The sequence below is a fragment of the Ctenopharyngodon idella genome, chromosome 24 (assembly GCF_019924925.1).
Source record: "Ctenopharyngodon idella isolate HZGC_01 chromosome 24, HZGC01, whole genome shotgun sequence".
NCBI lineage: Eukaryota > Metazoa > Chordata > Actinopteri > Cypriniformes > Xenocyprididae > Ctenopharyngodon > Ctenopharyngodon idella.
Window position 1 is genome coordinate 2,539,303 of NC_067243.1, and position 17,056 is coordinate 2,556,358.

The following is a 17,056-nucleotide window of genomic DNA, read 5'->3' on the forward strand; positions in this document are numbered from 1 at the left end:
AGATGATAGCTGTAAGACGATGAAGGAAGGTGTGTGATGCTGTTCTTCACCTCTCAGTAATGACGTTGAGCTCCATGCACTTCTCCAGCAGAGATTTCTCATACTGCCATTGAGAGATGAACACATACAATATCAAACATTCAGTACAGCACAATATAAAGTCCTGCAGGGTGTGAATATAAACTATACAAATTGAAGTTTTCTGAGAATAACTTTTAGCCAGAAGTTAGACCTTAAATATGATGCACATAAAATTCTGTGAAATTTTCTGTAAAATTGATTCAAAACAATATTGTGAAAAGTGCTATACAAATATAAACGTGAATTGCCAAATTACGAATCATAAATGCTTTCCCAGCTAAAAGGAAACGCTCTCAGAACTTTGGTCAATGGTCTGGCAAGGTTCTTTTAGTTATGAACAAACATTCTTCCAGTAACGTTAATAGAACGTTCATTCAAAGTTATCTGCTCTTTAATAATGTTCTCAAAACATTAGCACAAAAACATGGAACATTTTATTTCTGAAATGTTACTGCTTGTTTCAGAACCTTCAGAAATAACGTTTTCATAACTTAATGTAAACATCAGCCAAACGTTCTTAGAACATATTTCTGATAGCTGGGTTCATACCCCTGCAATTTCTTTGACTATAACCACAAAACATATCATCAATAAAACCTGTTTGTTATATGTGATAAAAGTTTTGAAATGTATGGCACCTTCTGCATGTCTGCCGGAGCGTTTCTGGCCGTGCTGTACTCTTGGATGAGCGAGCGCACGTGACAGTTGACCCTGACGGCCGTGCTGTGGACCCGCTGCCAGCGCCGCTTCTCCAGCCGCTGGAACATCTTCCCCAGCTCCGTGCTGACCACCAGCGCCCTCTTCAGCAGCGTCTGCAGGTTATCACGGGTCACGTGCTCGCCCACGGCCGACACAATGAGCTCACCTGGAGCGTCTTCATCCACGCCGATGGGTTTCGACTGCAGGACGCACATGCACTCCACCTCCGTCATGTGCCGCAAGTCTTCCATCCAGCGCTGCACAGAGTCCACATGTATGGCGTGTGTCCTGCTGCACGGACACACAGCACCACATCAGGACATGAGCCTTTGAAACAACTCCATAAAATACACAGGATTGAGAAGTCTTTATACAATCTGTAAAAATAAGGGTCATTAAAGCTATTCCTGTTTTCAGAGATTCACTGTAATGAGGGAAGCTAGAATAGCATTAAGAACGTGATGAAATGGAGAAGAAAGTGAAACAGAGCGTTTTGCCGAAACCTCAACTAGAGTTATCGGGGAGATCTCAATATTGTCTCAAACTGTGCTCTAACTAATACCAAGGTCTGCGATCAGAAGTGGAGTCATGGGATGCCCATGAATCCCACAAGCAGAGGTACCCCAGCAATCTCTACGCTCTACACACATGTTCCTCTGGTATCTTTGGAGATATAATTAGTTTAGGCACACCAGACTGAGAAGGGTATAGCTGCAGCCTGAAGATCTCCAAATGGGGGTGGGAACTCCAATCCAAAATAGGGCGTGGCTTCCTCCCATTGACCGTCAGGCACATGACACACATGCGTGATTTTTCCCCCCAAACTCCACCCCGTAGCCAATTCTAAAGATTTCATTGGTCAAGTCAATCACAGAGCTGATTTCCTACAATGCTTGCTTCAACAAATTCTAACCCCTAAACCTACCCTATACCTTAACCTTAACCAGCAAAATTGACTGCAAGGCGGAATTTGTGCTAAAGATAATAGCAGTTCAGGAGATAAGCAGTTAATAAGATTGTGCGATGTGAGATGGCTGAGCCGGGCTGTCCATAACTTCCCAACCGGACATTTTTAGTTGCACTTAGCATCACTAACCCCTCCTACCCTGCGAATCTTAAGCCCCGGGATGCCCCAAACACTTAGAACACAGCGATAGAGTAGAACTTTCCCACACGCTTGCTCTGGGATGGCTCGCAGGAAAGCTCCAAAGCTTGCAGGGGATTCCCACTTATATCATTGAGCAGAGGTTCAAACTCCAGTCCGAATGCCACTGGGCTCCTATCTCACGTAGCATATTTATTATAGCATATTTTATAACTTTTTTGTTCTAATATCAACTAGAAACAATGTTTAATTTACAAACATTTATTTTGAAATGCAAGCCAATGACAATTGGATAAAGCCAGAACCAATAGCGAAAGTCTTTGCACTTGGAGACCCCGCCCCCTTTTGGAGGTTCTGCCACTTTTGGGGTTCACGCCCCATTTTGGAGATCTCCAGTCTGCAGTTATACCTATTTACCCAGACTCATCGGAAACACATGCTTGTTTCCGCAAAATTTCATTACTATTTACATGTTTCGCAACACAATAAAAACACATTTGTTGAAGCAACCATGCCATTTTATCTTGCTTCTACAAGTCTCTGAGCTTATTTATTGTGCCTCGTGGTTCAGGAGAATCAGGCTGCATCTGAAAACTGGAAAATGCTGCCTTTCAAAGTAGGAAGGCATAAAGACACGTCCGAATCCAAAGTTATTTCACTTCCTGTTTCCTGAGATGCCTTCATCTGATTGATTTTTGAAAGCAGCATAGATGTATCCTTTGCTGCCTTTGATATCCCACAATCCTATGCTTCCATTCAGTGACAGTTGAGCTAGAAAAAGAAAGATGGCATCTGAAAGTTGTGGTTTCTGGTCAGTTTGTGTGTAAATGCACATTTTTGATCAACGTTTTCCACTTCTGATATCATTTCTAGCAAAAAGATTACTACTGTAGTTATTAAATTTTTGTTTAGTTCTCACCAAAGTTCGTTGTATTTTTCTGTAGATCATTAAACCGTTACGCTGCCTCAGAAGTCTGTTCGAAATCAGTTTCGTGAGGTGCCTTCGTGCTCAAACACTGCCTGCAAAGTCATTGCCTGAAAGGGCAGCAAGGCAACAAGTTACTACCTAAGTTTTCGAATGCAGCCTCATACTGGAGCGCTTCACATCACAAGTGTACTGCTGTACCAGGTGAGCTGCCCAGCACGTTTACTACATCAGAAAAGCCACACATATGGAGCTGCTTATATGATGCAAACCTCAAAATGTAATAGATTACAGGTCACAACATTGCACAAGAAAAACATGTGAAAATAAGTCTTTATCGATTTGTGTGAAAAGGTTGGTGTTGGTGTTTCATTTCAGCTGGAAACGGCAGTGAATTGTATGTATAGGTGCACAAAAATGTAGGCAGAGGCACGTGTTTCAGATGAGCCTGAGAAGCGTTTAGGAGCTCCATTAAACATGCATCTGGGTTGAATAACTCATTGATTAGAGGCATCTGGCTAATGATCGATATGCATGTAAATTTTTATCAGTGTACACACATGTGGATGTATTATGAACATACACCAGTAACTATGGGTTGAACGACCAATTAAATGAAGCGGAGGAGACACAGTAGGCCGAGGGGACACAGTAGGCCATGGTGATGACTACCTCATAATAAGAGATGGGACGCATGCAGAAATCCCCAGCTATAATGGCTGCTACACCCCAGATTGTGCTTGATTACCTGAGCTGAGGTCAGCGCAGAGGTCAGATCGCAGGTCAGAGTGGGATATATTTACAGATAACCATTAAAAATAATAGTAAAGAAAAAAAGTGCGGTGTTTGGGAAAAAATGCTACTAGAACTTAAATGTTTTACAGATAGGAAAACATGATTTAAACAGTATAGTAAGATTAATGGTGAAACAAAAGATTGCACATAAGGGCAGTGCAAATATTACCACGGTAAACAAGCAAATTCCTTTTTTCTTTCTCAATATTGAGGTCTAATTAACAATTGAGTTCGGTTCAGAGATAATGTCCCTCAGATTAAACACACACACACACACACAAAGCGGCAAGTATGTTTGGCAGCAGGTGTTCTCCTCCTACACTAAGGCAATGTGATCTAATGAGTGTCAAGGATCAGCAACGAGAGGAACAGGAAAACGTCAGCACCACGACTCACAGATTTGTGTGTAGAAGGCCAAATTGAAAAACAAAATTGGTGTGCATTTACAATGATAGCAGATACATGTATGTTTTCTGTGAGAAAGTCAGCAGATATTCACATGTGATGTATATACATTCATGCTACGCAAATTAAAAGCTAAATATATATCTAATGCGTGTAGTTATATACTCAGAATTGTTATTGTTTCTGTACGGAAATGTGTAAAAATGATTGTTACATTATTACAGTGTATTACAGCTGGCCATTTTGAACAAAGTATCAACCGACACAAACAACTTCTGCGAGAAAGGCCTCTTGTGAATGGATCATCATGATAATGGGTTTATTTGAATGAATGTGGAGGAAAAGCTGCTCTCCAGCACAAATATTTACATTTCCACCCATTGACGGGTCAGAAAGAGCTGCGCTTTTATTCCGTGAGGTTGGAATCATTCAGCTGGAGTCATTTACAGAGTAAACACACCTGAGAGGGAGGAAGACACATTCACAGTCCTGACGCCTCTGGATAATCAGACCAACAACCAGCCAAAAAACAGTCTTGATGCTAATATTATCTGCTGAAGTTCAGAGGACACGTCACACTTCCCTCTCACAATGTGCCATAGCAACTCCTACCATAATGAAACATTTCATAATCACCTCAGACGTGACTGAAGAAGATTCTGATTTCTGTCTCTGACGTTTTATAGTGTAAAGCAAGAGGGGTTTTAATGCCCGCAGGTGTTAGTATGACACTACTCTATGTGAAGATGTGGAAAAACGCAATACAAATATATCGAGTTAATAATTCCCTGTATCTTACGCATTATGTCACAGTACACCTACAAACTCCACATCCTGGCCCATTAAAGCATGCGCTCCTACCCAACACACATCAATTATTCAGCTGATCTTGTCAGACATCGTGTCTATATTTACCATCTGAAATGGAGCGTCTTTCAGAATAAAAATGGCATTTTCCTCTCAGAGACGATGCATATGGAGAAAAGTCTGAATCTTCATGTCAGTTTCTTCACTTGTTGGTCGAACGGAAGATTCTTTTGGATGAGCTGTCAGAAGAAGCTCCTGTATTATTCATGTTCGTCCCAAAGCTATTGTGACTCACAGCGTTTCCCATTCGTCATTAACATACTGACATGAACATATAATCTGAGGTTTTTTGGCCTGTTTTTTGATGAAAGGAGCTGTGATGACGGTATCTGTTGTTATATCACAGGTAAGTCTTGTGTGTGTAGACAGATGGAGAATCCAGTGGAGCTCAGACAAGCACCTGTCCGAACCGCTGGCGTGTGCAATGCTAATTGTTCATCAGGGGTGGAAGGCAAACTCAACTCACGATGATTCAGCGTCACCGTGAACATGAATGAGCAGCACAACACGCCACGCTCCTCCACCTGCTGTCTGCTGGAGCGACGAGCCGCAAAACACAAGGGCTTCGGTTCAGCCTGCTGTCTTCATTTATACACACACATCAATTTATATTTATATGCACATGCATGAATGTACGCTCTGAATAATGCTTTTGGTGTTTGGCTTCTTGTTGTTGTTCTTAGCATATCCCGTCGAGGCATGGACAGGGGTCAGCATGGGCACCCTGACTGGTCTGTGGCTATGCAGCTCCATACACAACAAACTGTGATTCTGACACCTTTCTATCAGAACCAGCATTAACTTCTTGAGCAATTTGAGCTACAGTAGCTCGTCTGTTGGATCGGACCACACATGCATCAATAAGCCTTGGGCGCCCATGACCCTGTCGCCGGTTCACCACTGTTCCTTCCTTGGAGCACTTTTGATAGATACTGACCACTGCAGACCGGGAACACCCCACAAGAGCTGCAGTTTTGGAGATGCTCTGACCCAGTCGTCTAGCCATCACAATTTGGCCCTTGTCAAACTCTCTCAAATCCTTACGCTTGCCCATTTTTCCTGCTTCTAACACATCAACTTTGAGGACAAAATGTTCACTTGCTGCCTAATATATCCACCCACTAACAGGTGCCGTGATGAAGAGATAATCAGTGTTATTCACTTCACCTGTCAGTGCTCATAATGTTATGCCTGATCGGTGTGTATTTGAGGAGGTAGACCAAGTAAAAACACAAGATATAGGCCAAAAATGTGTTCTGGGCATGTAGTTATGAGAAAGTTTGATTATTGTCAGACACAGAAACACATGTAGTTATTTACACTGACTCTGACCTGCAATGTGAGCCAGTCTCACATTAAACAACACACGCCATCATCTATTACTGCACATTACAACTGGAATACTGTATGCTTGTGTATCTACTTTATCTTATTATGAAATGACACCCATCAGGTACTATTCAGTGACATTATTACTTGCTTATTTTCTTTTAAGTTCTAAAAAAGAATAATAAGGCATGAAACGTCACTTACATCTTTCCAGATATTGAGGAGTAGCTGCTTTGTCTGGAAGTCTGCGGCGTCGCCATCTTGTGTCCTCCTTACTTCAACATAGCACCTACCAAACACAATATTCACAGAGTGAACACAAGCCATTTTAAAGAGCTCACAAAACACTGAAAACAGCAAATGTTCTGCAGGAGTATGCACTACAACTATTATTACAGTCTTCAAGCTGCTCTGATGATGAAACATGAGCTTGAGTAGTCACACTGCAGGACTGTGTGCCAAAACTTCTGACACTGCTGGAATTTTGTCTGAGGTAAAATTTGATCGCAACGGTCATTAATCGGCTGTCGGTGAACATGTCAAACTAGCGATCAAAGACTACAGATTTTAGCCTAGGATTATAGGAATCTTTTAGGATTCTCAAAATTTGTCTCAGACGACCAAATCAGTGCCAAAATCACACAGTGTGCACCCGCCTTTACACACCGCAAACAGAGTCAACCTGCTTATGCTGTGCCATTATTGAGCCATTGAGTAATGCTCTGCTGCCATCTAGTGTCTGTTGTTGAAATTTCATGGTTTTTTATTTGTAAAAGTGTTTGTTTTCCAGTAGACAGCAGCAATCTTTCACTAAACCATGGCACATTTTTCATCATCTTTAAAGGGAATTGTACATATAATGTTGCTATTGTAATGAATGTAAATATTTAAATAATTTCAAATGAATGTAAAAAACAAAAAAATTATAATACTTTCAATAATTGGCTGATAAACTGTAGACCCTTTTCCTAAAATACACAATCACAAGCAGTAGACTTTGTAATGACCTATTATTACACAAATGCTGGGTTAAAAACAACCCAAGTTGGGTTGAAAATGGACAAACCCAACAAATGGGTTGTTTTAACCCAGCGGTTGGGTTAAATGTTTACCTGCTGGGTAGTTTTATTTAACTCAACTATTGTTAAAAAATTACTGTATTGCTCGCTTAAAATGAACCCAAAATATGTTGGAAATTAGCATTTATTATTATGCTATGCTATTATGCTATTAAATAAACATTTATTAATACGTTTAATGAATAATAATTAAACAATAAACATTTATTAAATAGCTTATTAATAAATGTTCACCTTTTGATTATTACTGTTGTCTCTAGTAATTATGTGTCTGATTTTTAATTTCCTACATATTTTGGGTTCATTTTAAGCCAGCCATATAGTAATTTTTAAACAATAGTTGGGTTAAATAAAACTACCCAACACATTGGGCAAACATTTAACCCAACTGCTGGGTTGTCCAATCACTGGGTTTGTCCATATTCAACCCAACTTGGGTTGTTTTTAACCCAGCATTTATTAGATTGTAGGTTTATAGATAGGGAAACATTGTGTTTATGTTTTGTGTAATCACTTATATACAATGTTTCTTTCTACATTTCATTCCATTGCATCCACAAGCCCCAGTGTCCTTCAAAAGCATGAGAAACAGCACTCATTTATGGAAACAATATCATGAATACTGACGTGTTGTGTTATTAAGATAGAATGAAAGTATCAGTAACTGGGCTCAGCCTTGATAACGTGAGTTTGGTGCATTATGACTCTGTTCACATCCTGATTGTAAAGCAAAATGTGATTGGTTGAATCTGGAATGTGCAGCGATTGGTCAGTGCAGTGTGACCATTATCAGATTGGCTTGAGCAGACGTATTTCAAAAAATATGTGCTGTGATCCACAAATGAACAGGAAGCAATCCTCAAATAAATGTCAGACAAAGTTGTGTTTGCAACATAAAAAATATATTTGTATTCTAACATATATTCTATTCATCTGTGAATTGTGTTGTATTTGTGGAGCTTTTTTTTATTTGTGAATTCTAACCCCACACAACCCTCATTTCCTCAATCAGTTTGATCCCCACAGACAGTGACGGAGGCGCATGAGGCTCTTCTGTAGCGGGACTGTTGGCCGTCAGGTGGCCGATGAGAGGCAACAGAGCATCTGCTGCTCATCAGATCATGCAGCAGGACATTCTGTAGTGTTAACTTACGTAATTGTAATGATCTCCCCAAGTCTGATTACTGTTGTGTTGTCAAAAATAGCAATTTCCCTTCGCCGAGTGTTGTTGGTGAAAATGTAGATTTAGCAATGAGTGACGTGTGCGTACAGTGTCACTGTTTCAGTGATGTTACTGCGGTCCAAAGGCTCTGTCCAGGTTCATCTCCCACCACTGATCTAAATTGAAGAGCTTCTATTCTTGTCCTGTCCTTTCCTCCATAGTAATTGTATTACTATGCCAAAAGAATAAGCCTTATCTTCTGATTACTGGCAGAATGCCATCCAGTGACTCAGTAAGCTTTAGTGCTCATTCCATGTTATTTATTGATGTATCCCATTTACATTATTCAATTTACACAACCTGCTAACCATGGAAGCCTGTACTCTCTTCGGATTCACTTAATGACATCCTGCAGCAGGATGGTTTGAAGTTTATCTATCTCAGGACAAGCCAGTAAAAATACATGCCACTCCCAAAAAAACACTTCAGAGCTTTATGAAAAGAGACTAAGTCAACAATGAAATTGACAGAAATGCCTTTAGAGTTTGAATTCTGATGTGAGATCAATTTTCACACTCCATTTTCTCTAAATCTGAACATTTTTGAGCCACACCTGTCAGTCACAGAACAGAAGATAGTCTAAGAGAACTGATTTCAGGGTCAGTTTTGACAGAATGTTTAGTTAATGTGCTTTGCCTTTGCACAAACACTGCACAAATCATGTAGTTTGTCATCATAGAAGACCACCTTACCATAGTAAGTGTCATGAACATTTAGTCTCCACAAAATTAGTCAGATTACAGATGCGTTCAAATCCGATATTCAGTGTGATGGAATGTGGGACAAAAACTCAGAAGTTCTGCTTCAAACTGCTTTGTTTCCATTAAAAACTCCCTCCCTCATCTCTTTCTTCCTCAAGAGCTCTCATTAAAACCACCTACGACATTAACACGCTAATTGAAGTAGATAAGTCAAGCATGTCGTGACCAACAGCGTTCGCTGAAGTGGTGTGTCAAGAGCCATTGAAAATGATCTCACCATTTCACTATAAGAGCCACTATAATATTTGATAGCGTGATGACTAATGAAATCATCAGCATCATTTTTTAATGTAGATGTCGCTGGATAAAGCAAAGTAAGTAACTTGTTTTTATGTTTGTGTCTTGCAGGAAACTGCAGTCATATTCTGAAACAGATGATTCACTCTTGAGTCTCAAAGACACTGTGATTGAGCTTGGAGTCTTTGTACTCAAATAATATTATCAGTGATGAAAGCTGTGCATTTCTATAGACTTTTTAAGCACTCCAGAGTCTTCTAAGTCTATTTTAATTTATAGTAGCCACACCAAATCAATGATGATACCAGCATATTATCATCTCAGAAACAAAAGAAGAGTTAGATGTTTGCTATCCAAACAAAGAGGAACACATTCATGCATTCATCACAAGCAGCATTCAGTCTATGACGATAAACAGTTCATAAACGATTCTGTTCAGATCCATCAAGAGAAATGAAGTGTTGTTTCTTCTATGAACTAGCAGTAGTAGATTATAGACCTAGTAGACTTTTTCTGTCATTAGGAACAGATACCTTTTAACCCTCCTCAACTTTTCGGGAAAGGGTCACGCACTGGCTGTTCACAGTCTTTTTTGACTGGCAACAGTACGAGTGTATACTTTTTATTTTAAATGAAATTATAAAACTAATTTCCCTGAAGTATTTCCTTGAAGGATTTTAGGTCATTTTGATCTTATGTGTACATTTCTCTATTTCACCATCATTACTATAAGCAATATGCAAGCTTCTTGAAATTCACTAGAGTAAAAATCTTCACTTCCTTAAGCTGAAAGATAAAGATAAGAATATATCATGTATTTTGGCCAGGAATATAAAATAACATGACTTCTGTCACATTTAGGTTGTAGGAAGCACAGGAAGATGAAGATCAGGTTCAAAAAAGGCTTTAATAATCCATACGAGCAAACACAATGTGACCAGACAAAGAAGTGCAAACACAGCTACTTAAATAACAAGGCAAACGAGCGTAATTAATGACAAACAGCTGAACTGAAAACTGATCATATCTGTTACCATGACAACTAAAGAGTGGCGGGAAAACTGAACAAAAGACAACAGGAACTGATGAATGCAAACTAATGGGGCGTTCACACCAGACGCGACTTGCGCGAATAAATCGCGCTATTCGGGCATAGTTGGACGCTTGAACATTTTGAGTTTACTCACTTCATTCGCGCGTGAAATTCACTTCAGAACAGACGCAAATTTGCGTCATGAGAGGGGCTTCTGCACACTTCCTCTGAATAAACACATCAACCCGTCAGCGGGAAAGTAGTTGTAAAATACGGTGAATAAGCTCAATTTGCCGGCTTTAGCTAGCTTGTAGTCTCAATATGTGTGATAGCTCAAATTGAGTAAAGAGCGTTTTTTACAACTTCCCAGATTGTCCGACCTTCTCACTTCCAAGCAAGATCCTTTTTATTCCTGTTTCTAAAAACGTACAAAGATGTATCGTACAGCGAGGATGATTTTGTCCTCCATGTTGTTTCGGATTTCTGCCTCCTCACGCTACGTCATCACTACTAGAGCAAGCTCCTGATTGGTTAACGCGGCGCGAATGTTCGCCAAAGTTCAGATTTTTCAACTCGCGCGAATCACGCGTTACGCGCGTCAAACGCCCGAAACACTCTATTCGCGCCGCCTCATGTCTATTCGCGTCTTTGAATTGACTTAACATGTAAATCACTCGCGCTTAACGCTTCATTCGCATCTAGTGTGAACGCACCATAAGTCAACTAAGTCAAACTAAGTCACCGTTTTCAACTAAAAACGGACAACTTTTTATGCGTTTTGGCCATTCATTTACACTACAACGCCATTTTGGTGGCCTGGAAACGCAAACTTTTGAAAACGGGTTTCGATGTGCAATTTTTGAAAACGGTCTCCATGTAAACAACAAAAACGCAAATCTGTGAAAACGATGACGTCATGCACATGCACATTACTTGTTCAGTCTATAGTGTTTCATTGCCATCTAATGGCCTGCCAGCAGCATACAGCGTTTTTAGTCATTTTCACGGATGGTGTAGTCTGTACGCAGAAAACTCAAAGGAAAAACTTCTCCGTTTTAACCATATCGTTGTTGTGTAAACATACCCTAAAAGTCCATGAAAACAAAATAACTGTTACGACTTCATGATAACACAAGAATTTTAGATGATATGATATACATTCGGATAGTATTTTAACTATTGTCAGAGTTTGCTATATAAAAATTACCAAAAAGCTTATTAGGGTTCAAATAAAATTTTCAATTGTATTATCTCCATTTTGACAGGATTGTTTGTAAAGCACCTTAAAGACGTGCCTGATCTTACAGCACTGAACAACATGACCTTACTCACATAGTGAAGATATTTCACTGCAGTGTGTTTCACATTTCACTCACCATTCTCAAAGAGGTTCCCAGAGCTGAAAGTGTGTTTTCATTTACAGTCCACTGAGTAAATATCTCCATCTCAAGAGCTTCGATCAGTAAAAATCACATCTGTCACTGCGACACAGAAATGTGATACACCCCAAACCCAAAAAGAAGAACGTGATGAAGGAGTGGGCCGAGTGCTCATGATCTAAACCAGCGGCTACTGGGATAAATGCTTTTCCAGCTGTGAACTCGTGTCATTGTTCCCGAAGCCGTGTGAGTGAAAGTCCACAGCACCTCTCAATCCCACATACACAACATCAGCACGAGGACTGACAGTAAGAGTGGAGAATCAGCAGCTCATAAGGATGTAATCAGTGCCTTCTTCTCTTGCTGTAAACCGTGAGAGTAAAGGTTTTAACACGAGGGCTAAATGTAGCTCATTCCTGAGACATCTGGCCATCTTATCAATGACCGACCTTTTCTGTTAGCAACAGACCTACATGACTCAAGATAAAATAACGTTTCATCTATTTAATCAGTTATCTTCTGCACTGTAAAGAATTTGAACTTCATTACCATCTCTGCCATCACTACATCAAAAGCCTGTAGATTCTCTCTGAATATCACATGTAGACACAGAAGGGCTTTTCAAACTAGAAAAAAATAGTAAATGAAATAGTTTCATAACTCTATGTAAAAAGCGGTGATAACCCCGCTTCTAATTTACAAGTGTGAAACATTAGTTTACATGGGCTTAAAAGCAAGGTTTAAAGTGATGATAACCTAGGGTTAAGTGTAGTGCAAAGCCCTAAATGATTTCCTCGAGCGATTGACTGGAGAACCTACAGAACTCAACAAGAGTAAGCTAAACAAGCTAAACAAGCTAAACAAGAGATGAACAGGGCTTCGGCAGACAATGAAATATTCTCAACTCTGATTGTTTGACAGATATTCCCAGAGTGTTTCTAATCAGGATGCTTAAACAATGGCATAAAGTAGAAGAATGTGAAAAATTGTTTTAAGATAAACACATTAAATATAACTGTGGTATAAGTGGAACAAATTACCCAGGTCTGCTTGCAATGCAATGGCCAAACGACCATAAGTGAGTCATTAGTTTCAAAAACTGGCTGTCACAGTAATGTATTTTCGAGGCAGTTTATTGTAGGCAAATGCTGAACGGAGGGCAGGTGACGGCTCACTCTGAGCGTTACATAATCTCTGCATCCATCATTACAAATCACCCATAAACACTTCCTCACTGATATTTGCTCATGAGTGCATGTGCTCAATTGCCAATGACAGGATAAAACAGCAAATAATGAAAACTAAACAAAGCATGACTGTGAAACATGCAATGATGAATCTGAAGAAGACTGCAGCTCTGGGTCATTGTCTTGGTCATTGAATCCCCTGACTCTGCCTCACCCTCCAGCCCAGTGGCATCACCCTGGTTCTCCAACTCTTCTGGCCAGTCTCCCTGTCTCCGTCTTCCATCCCTTTGGCTCCGCTGGCTCCCCCGTGGTCATCTTCTGCTCCACCGGCTCCCCTGTGGTCTCTTCCTCTGCCAGCTCCTCAGTGGTCTCTTCCTCCGCCGGCTCCCCTGTGGTCTCTTCCTCTGCTGGCTTCCCTGTTTTCTCTTCCTCCCCTGGCTCCTGCTTGGTCCCTTCTTCCGCCAGCTCCTTTGTGGTCTCTTCCTCTTCCGGCTCCCCGTGGTCTCTTCCTCCACCGGCTCCTCCTTGGTCTCTTCCTCCGCCGACTCCCCCATGGTCTCTTCCTCCGCTGGCTCCCCCATGGTCTCTTCTTCTGCTGGCTCCATCATGGTCCTTCTGCTGGCTCCTCCGTGGACTCTTGCTCCTCTGTGGACTCTTGCTCCTTCGGCTCCTCCATGGTCTCTTCCTCTGCTGGCTCCTCCGTGGACTCTTGCTCCTTCGGCTCCTCTGTGGTCTCTTCCTCCGCTGGCTCCTCCGTGGTCTCTTCCTCCACCGGCTTCTCTGTAGTCTCTTCCTCCTCTGGCTCACCCATTGTCTCTTTCTCCGCAAGCTCCCCAATGGTCTCTTCCTCCACCAGCTCCTCTGTAGTCTCTTTCTCCGCTGGCTCCTCTGTGGTCTCTTCCTCCTCTGGCTCCGTCTCTTCCTCTCGGGGGTCCTGGCCCTCATTCCTTTCCCCCTATGGACATCATCACCTCCTCCCATCACTTTGTAGTTTTTGTTTGCAAATAGATCCTCTCATCTCCTTGTTGAACATCACCCTAAAACATAATCTCATGGATCATAAACAATCAAATCCACGATTAAATCCATGAATCAAAATATCCATAGATTAAATAAAGATTCATAACGTTTGTCTGTCAGTAAAGTTGTTCATACGTAAATGGTTTAAGTTTTAGTTGCTGCCAATACGTCAAAATTTTACATTTCAGTGTGTGAAGAAACATAAGTAAATATATGTGTGGTAAAACAACATTTTACCTAAAATTCATACAAATGAATAATGTGTCTCTGGTCCAACCAGCTACACCAGTCAGAATGTAATGGTTTGGAAATAATGAAACAAGAATATGCAATATGAAACTCAATAACTTGATATATTTCTGTTGTATATCTAGTTTCAGAATACTTTTATGTAATTAGTTATAAACTTTGTAAACAGGAAAATGATGTTCTCCAATTTTGTCCAACTCTGAACAAATGGACGTCAGAGTGGGTCATCATACTGGCATGGCTGGTATAGTTTGGCATATATTAGATTTTCTATAATGAGCAAAAAATTGTCAAAAGAGCAGGACAGGTACACTTGACATGATAACAGTAGACACTGAATAAAAGCCCACCTGATATCACTTACTGACCTCTCTACAACATTATACATGAGAAAAGCAGGTTTATTCAGGGCGAAGAGTAGCTTCCACGTAAGTACTCAACAACAACTGCTGCCGTGAGGTCCATGTACACTGATGATGACAGATGTCCGAGTGAGGTCAGATTACTCAGTGAGGTCAGGTTACGGTTTACAGAGAGAGAGACCCTCCCTCTAGTCTAGACTACAAAGCACATATAAGACACACTCATATAAACCACTCGAAAAATACTCTCCCTCAATACATAAGTCAAGTAAACCACACTGCTGTCCATACAATAATCCTTTGCCATTTAAAATAGTGTCAAACATGTTCTTTATCTTCTCATAGATGGACAGAGGGATGCATACAGTAGAGGAACAGATACAGACAGACATAAATAAAGTGTGTCTTACCATTTACAAACTGATTAAAAGCTGCTATCATCCAAAGGCACAGATGAGGGGAGATGGTTTCTGTCAGGAGCTGAATGGAGGATCACAGCTAATGTTTTCAGCAGCTCCGGGAACATCTTTACAGAGTTTACAGCAACGCTCGTGTCCAATGAAACGGAGAGACTTCCAACAGACGGGATGCAGGCGGCTAAACACCTTGAGCCTTTTAATAATGAATGAAATGTAACTAGACTCTCAGATGCACATGCTGTCCATGTGCTCTGTAATCATCACAATCAACACAAAATCTTCCCACATGCCAGTGTATGTCCTGTTGAAATTTGTAACTTTTTTCATTCAAATTTTGGCATCTTTAGATCTCTTTGTTTGTCCTAAAGGGACTCGGATGACTTGTCATTGTAACCTGTTTCTCTGTGTCTTGTTTGAGGATGTGTGTGAAGCCACAGGTCACAATGACAGACTTCTCGAGAGCCACTGATTAGTGCAGAGAATCTGAAGACTCCCTTTGGGACGTCCTTCACATGCACAAGAGTTATGTACTCCAGCAGCCTGTAATATCCAAACACAAATGCCCTCTCCAACTAGAGATGAGAACAGCGGCGCTTTGTTCTCACAGGCTGATAGAAACATCAGCAGACCTCCCATACTACAACTATAATAAACACTTTACTCAAACATATTGTTTGTGATGCACACTTGTTGGAAATTTGGTGGATCCCTGCAAGATAAATACCTTTTCACATCCATGAGAGTCTCTTTTTACTGCCAGGTACACACCGTACATACCAGCAGTACAACAAGATGGTGAAACACAGCAGCTGTAAAAGGTTCAATGAGTTCTTTCTGAACACTCTGTACCACCTTTCCACAGGTTCAGACAGGCATTCGGCCTCTTATGCAATCTGAAAAAGCTCTTGTGTTGTTCAGCCAGATTTTTAGCATCGTTCATATGGCACTCAAGACACAGTGCTTCCCCAGGCCTCAATTGTGAGTATGAAAACCAATGAAAAGTGGGAGGAAGCAGGGATGGAAGTCGAAGCAATCTGTCAGTCACTTGACATTCCTGCAGTAAAGATAAACACAAGCGACCTGTGATAAAAACAGCTGCCTTTGACTGCCACAAGCTCCCTTAGACAAAGAGAATAGCAAACAACCAGCGGAAATGGGCCCAACAGCTGTACTTTCCTGATTTAGACACGCTATAGAGTGTTGATTCAGGTTTTCCACTCAATCCATGGAAACAGAAAAGATGCAGCAGCTAAAATGTAAAAAAGTTAGCTAGAAAAAGAACCGGATGTGAGTTCTCAAAACGGAGAATGACAGCACTAAACGCAGAGCTCATCACTGACGCTCATCACGTCTACACGCAGGATTCTGCTGCATTAGTAAGACGAAGGTTATTTATTCATTTACAGTGAAAAATAAGTACACTTAATTGTATTGAATGTGCACTTGTAGCAATATAACCACCACTGTCAAGGTCCAGAAAGGTACTAAAGACATCATTAAAACAGTCAACGTGACTGCAGTGGTTCAACCTTAATGTTATAAAGCAACAAAGATACTTTTTGTGCGCAAAAACAAAGCAAAAATAACGACTTTACTCATTCAGACGTAAACACGGAAGTGCTGCAATGTAAATAGTGTAGGAGACTGACAGGGAAGAGAAGAAATTGAAATAAAAGATGTTATTTTTGTTTTGTTTTTGCACACAAAAAGTATTCTCATCTCTTCATAACATTGAGGTTGAACCACTGCAGTCACGTTGACTATTTTAACAATGTTTTTACTACTTTTCTGGACCTTGAATGATGGTAATTACATTGCTTTCTATTGAGGATAAAAAACCTCTTGGATTTCATCAAAAATATCTTAATTTGTGCTGTGAAGATGAACAAAGGTCTTATGGGT

At 40.6% G+C, this 17,056-nt stretch overlaps 2 protein-coding genes across 2 annotated transcripts in view; both read right to left on the reverse strand.

The window, feature by feature from the left end:
- The window catches only part of LOC127506976 (protein inscuteable homolog), a 35,493-nt gene that overhangs the window by 14,428 nt on the left and 4,009 nt on the right, over positions 1-17,056 (reverse strand). The window contains 3 exon segments of the mRNA XM_051883784.1: positions 51-103; positions 720-1,068; positions 6,411-6,495. Of these exon segments, the coding sequence (XP_051739744.1) occupies positions 51-103; positions 720-1,068; positions 6,411-6,466 (458 nt within the window). The 5' untranslated portion in view covers positions 6,467-6,495.
- Positions 1-17,056, reverse strand: part of LOC127506982 (calcitonin gene-related peptide-like) — a 41,727-nt gene that overhangs the window by 12,575 nt on the left and 12,096 nt on the right. The window lies entirely within an intron of this gene.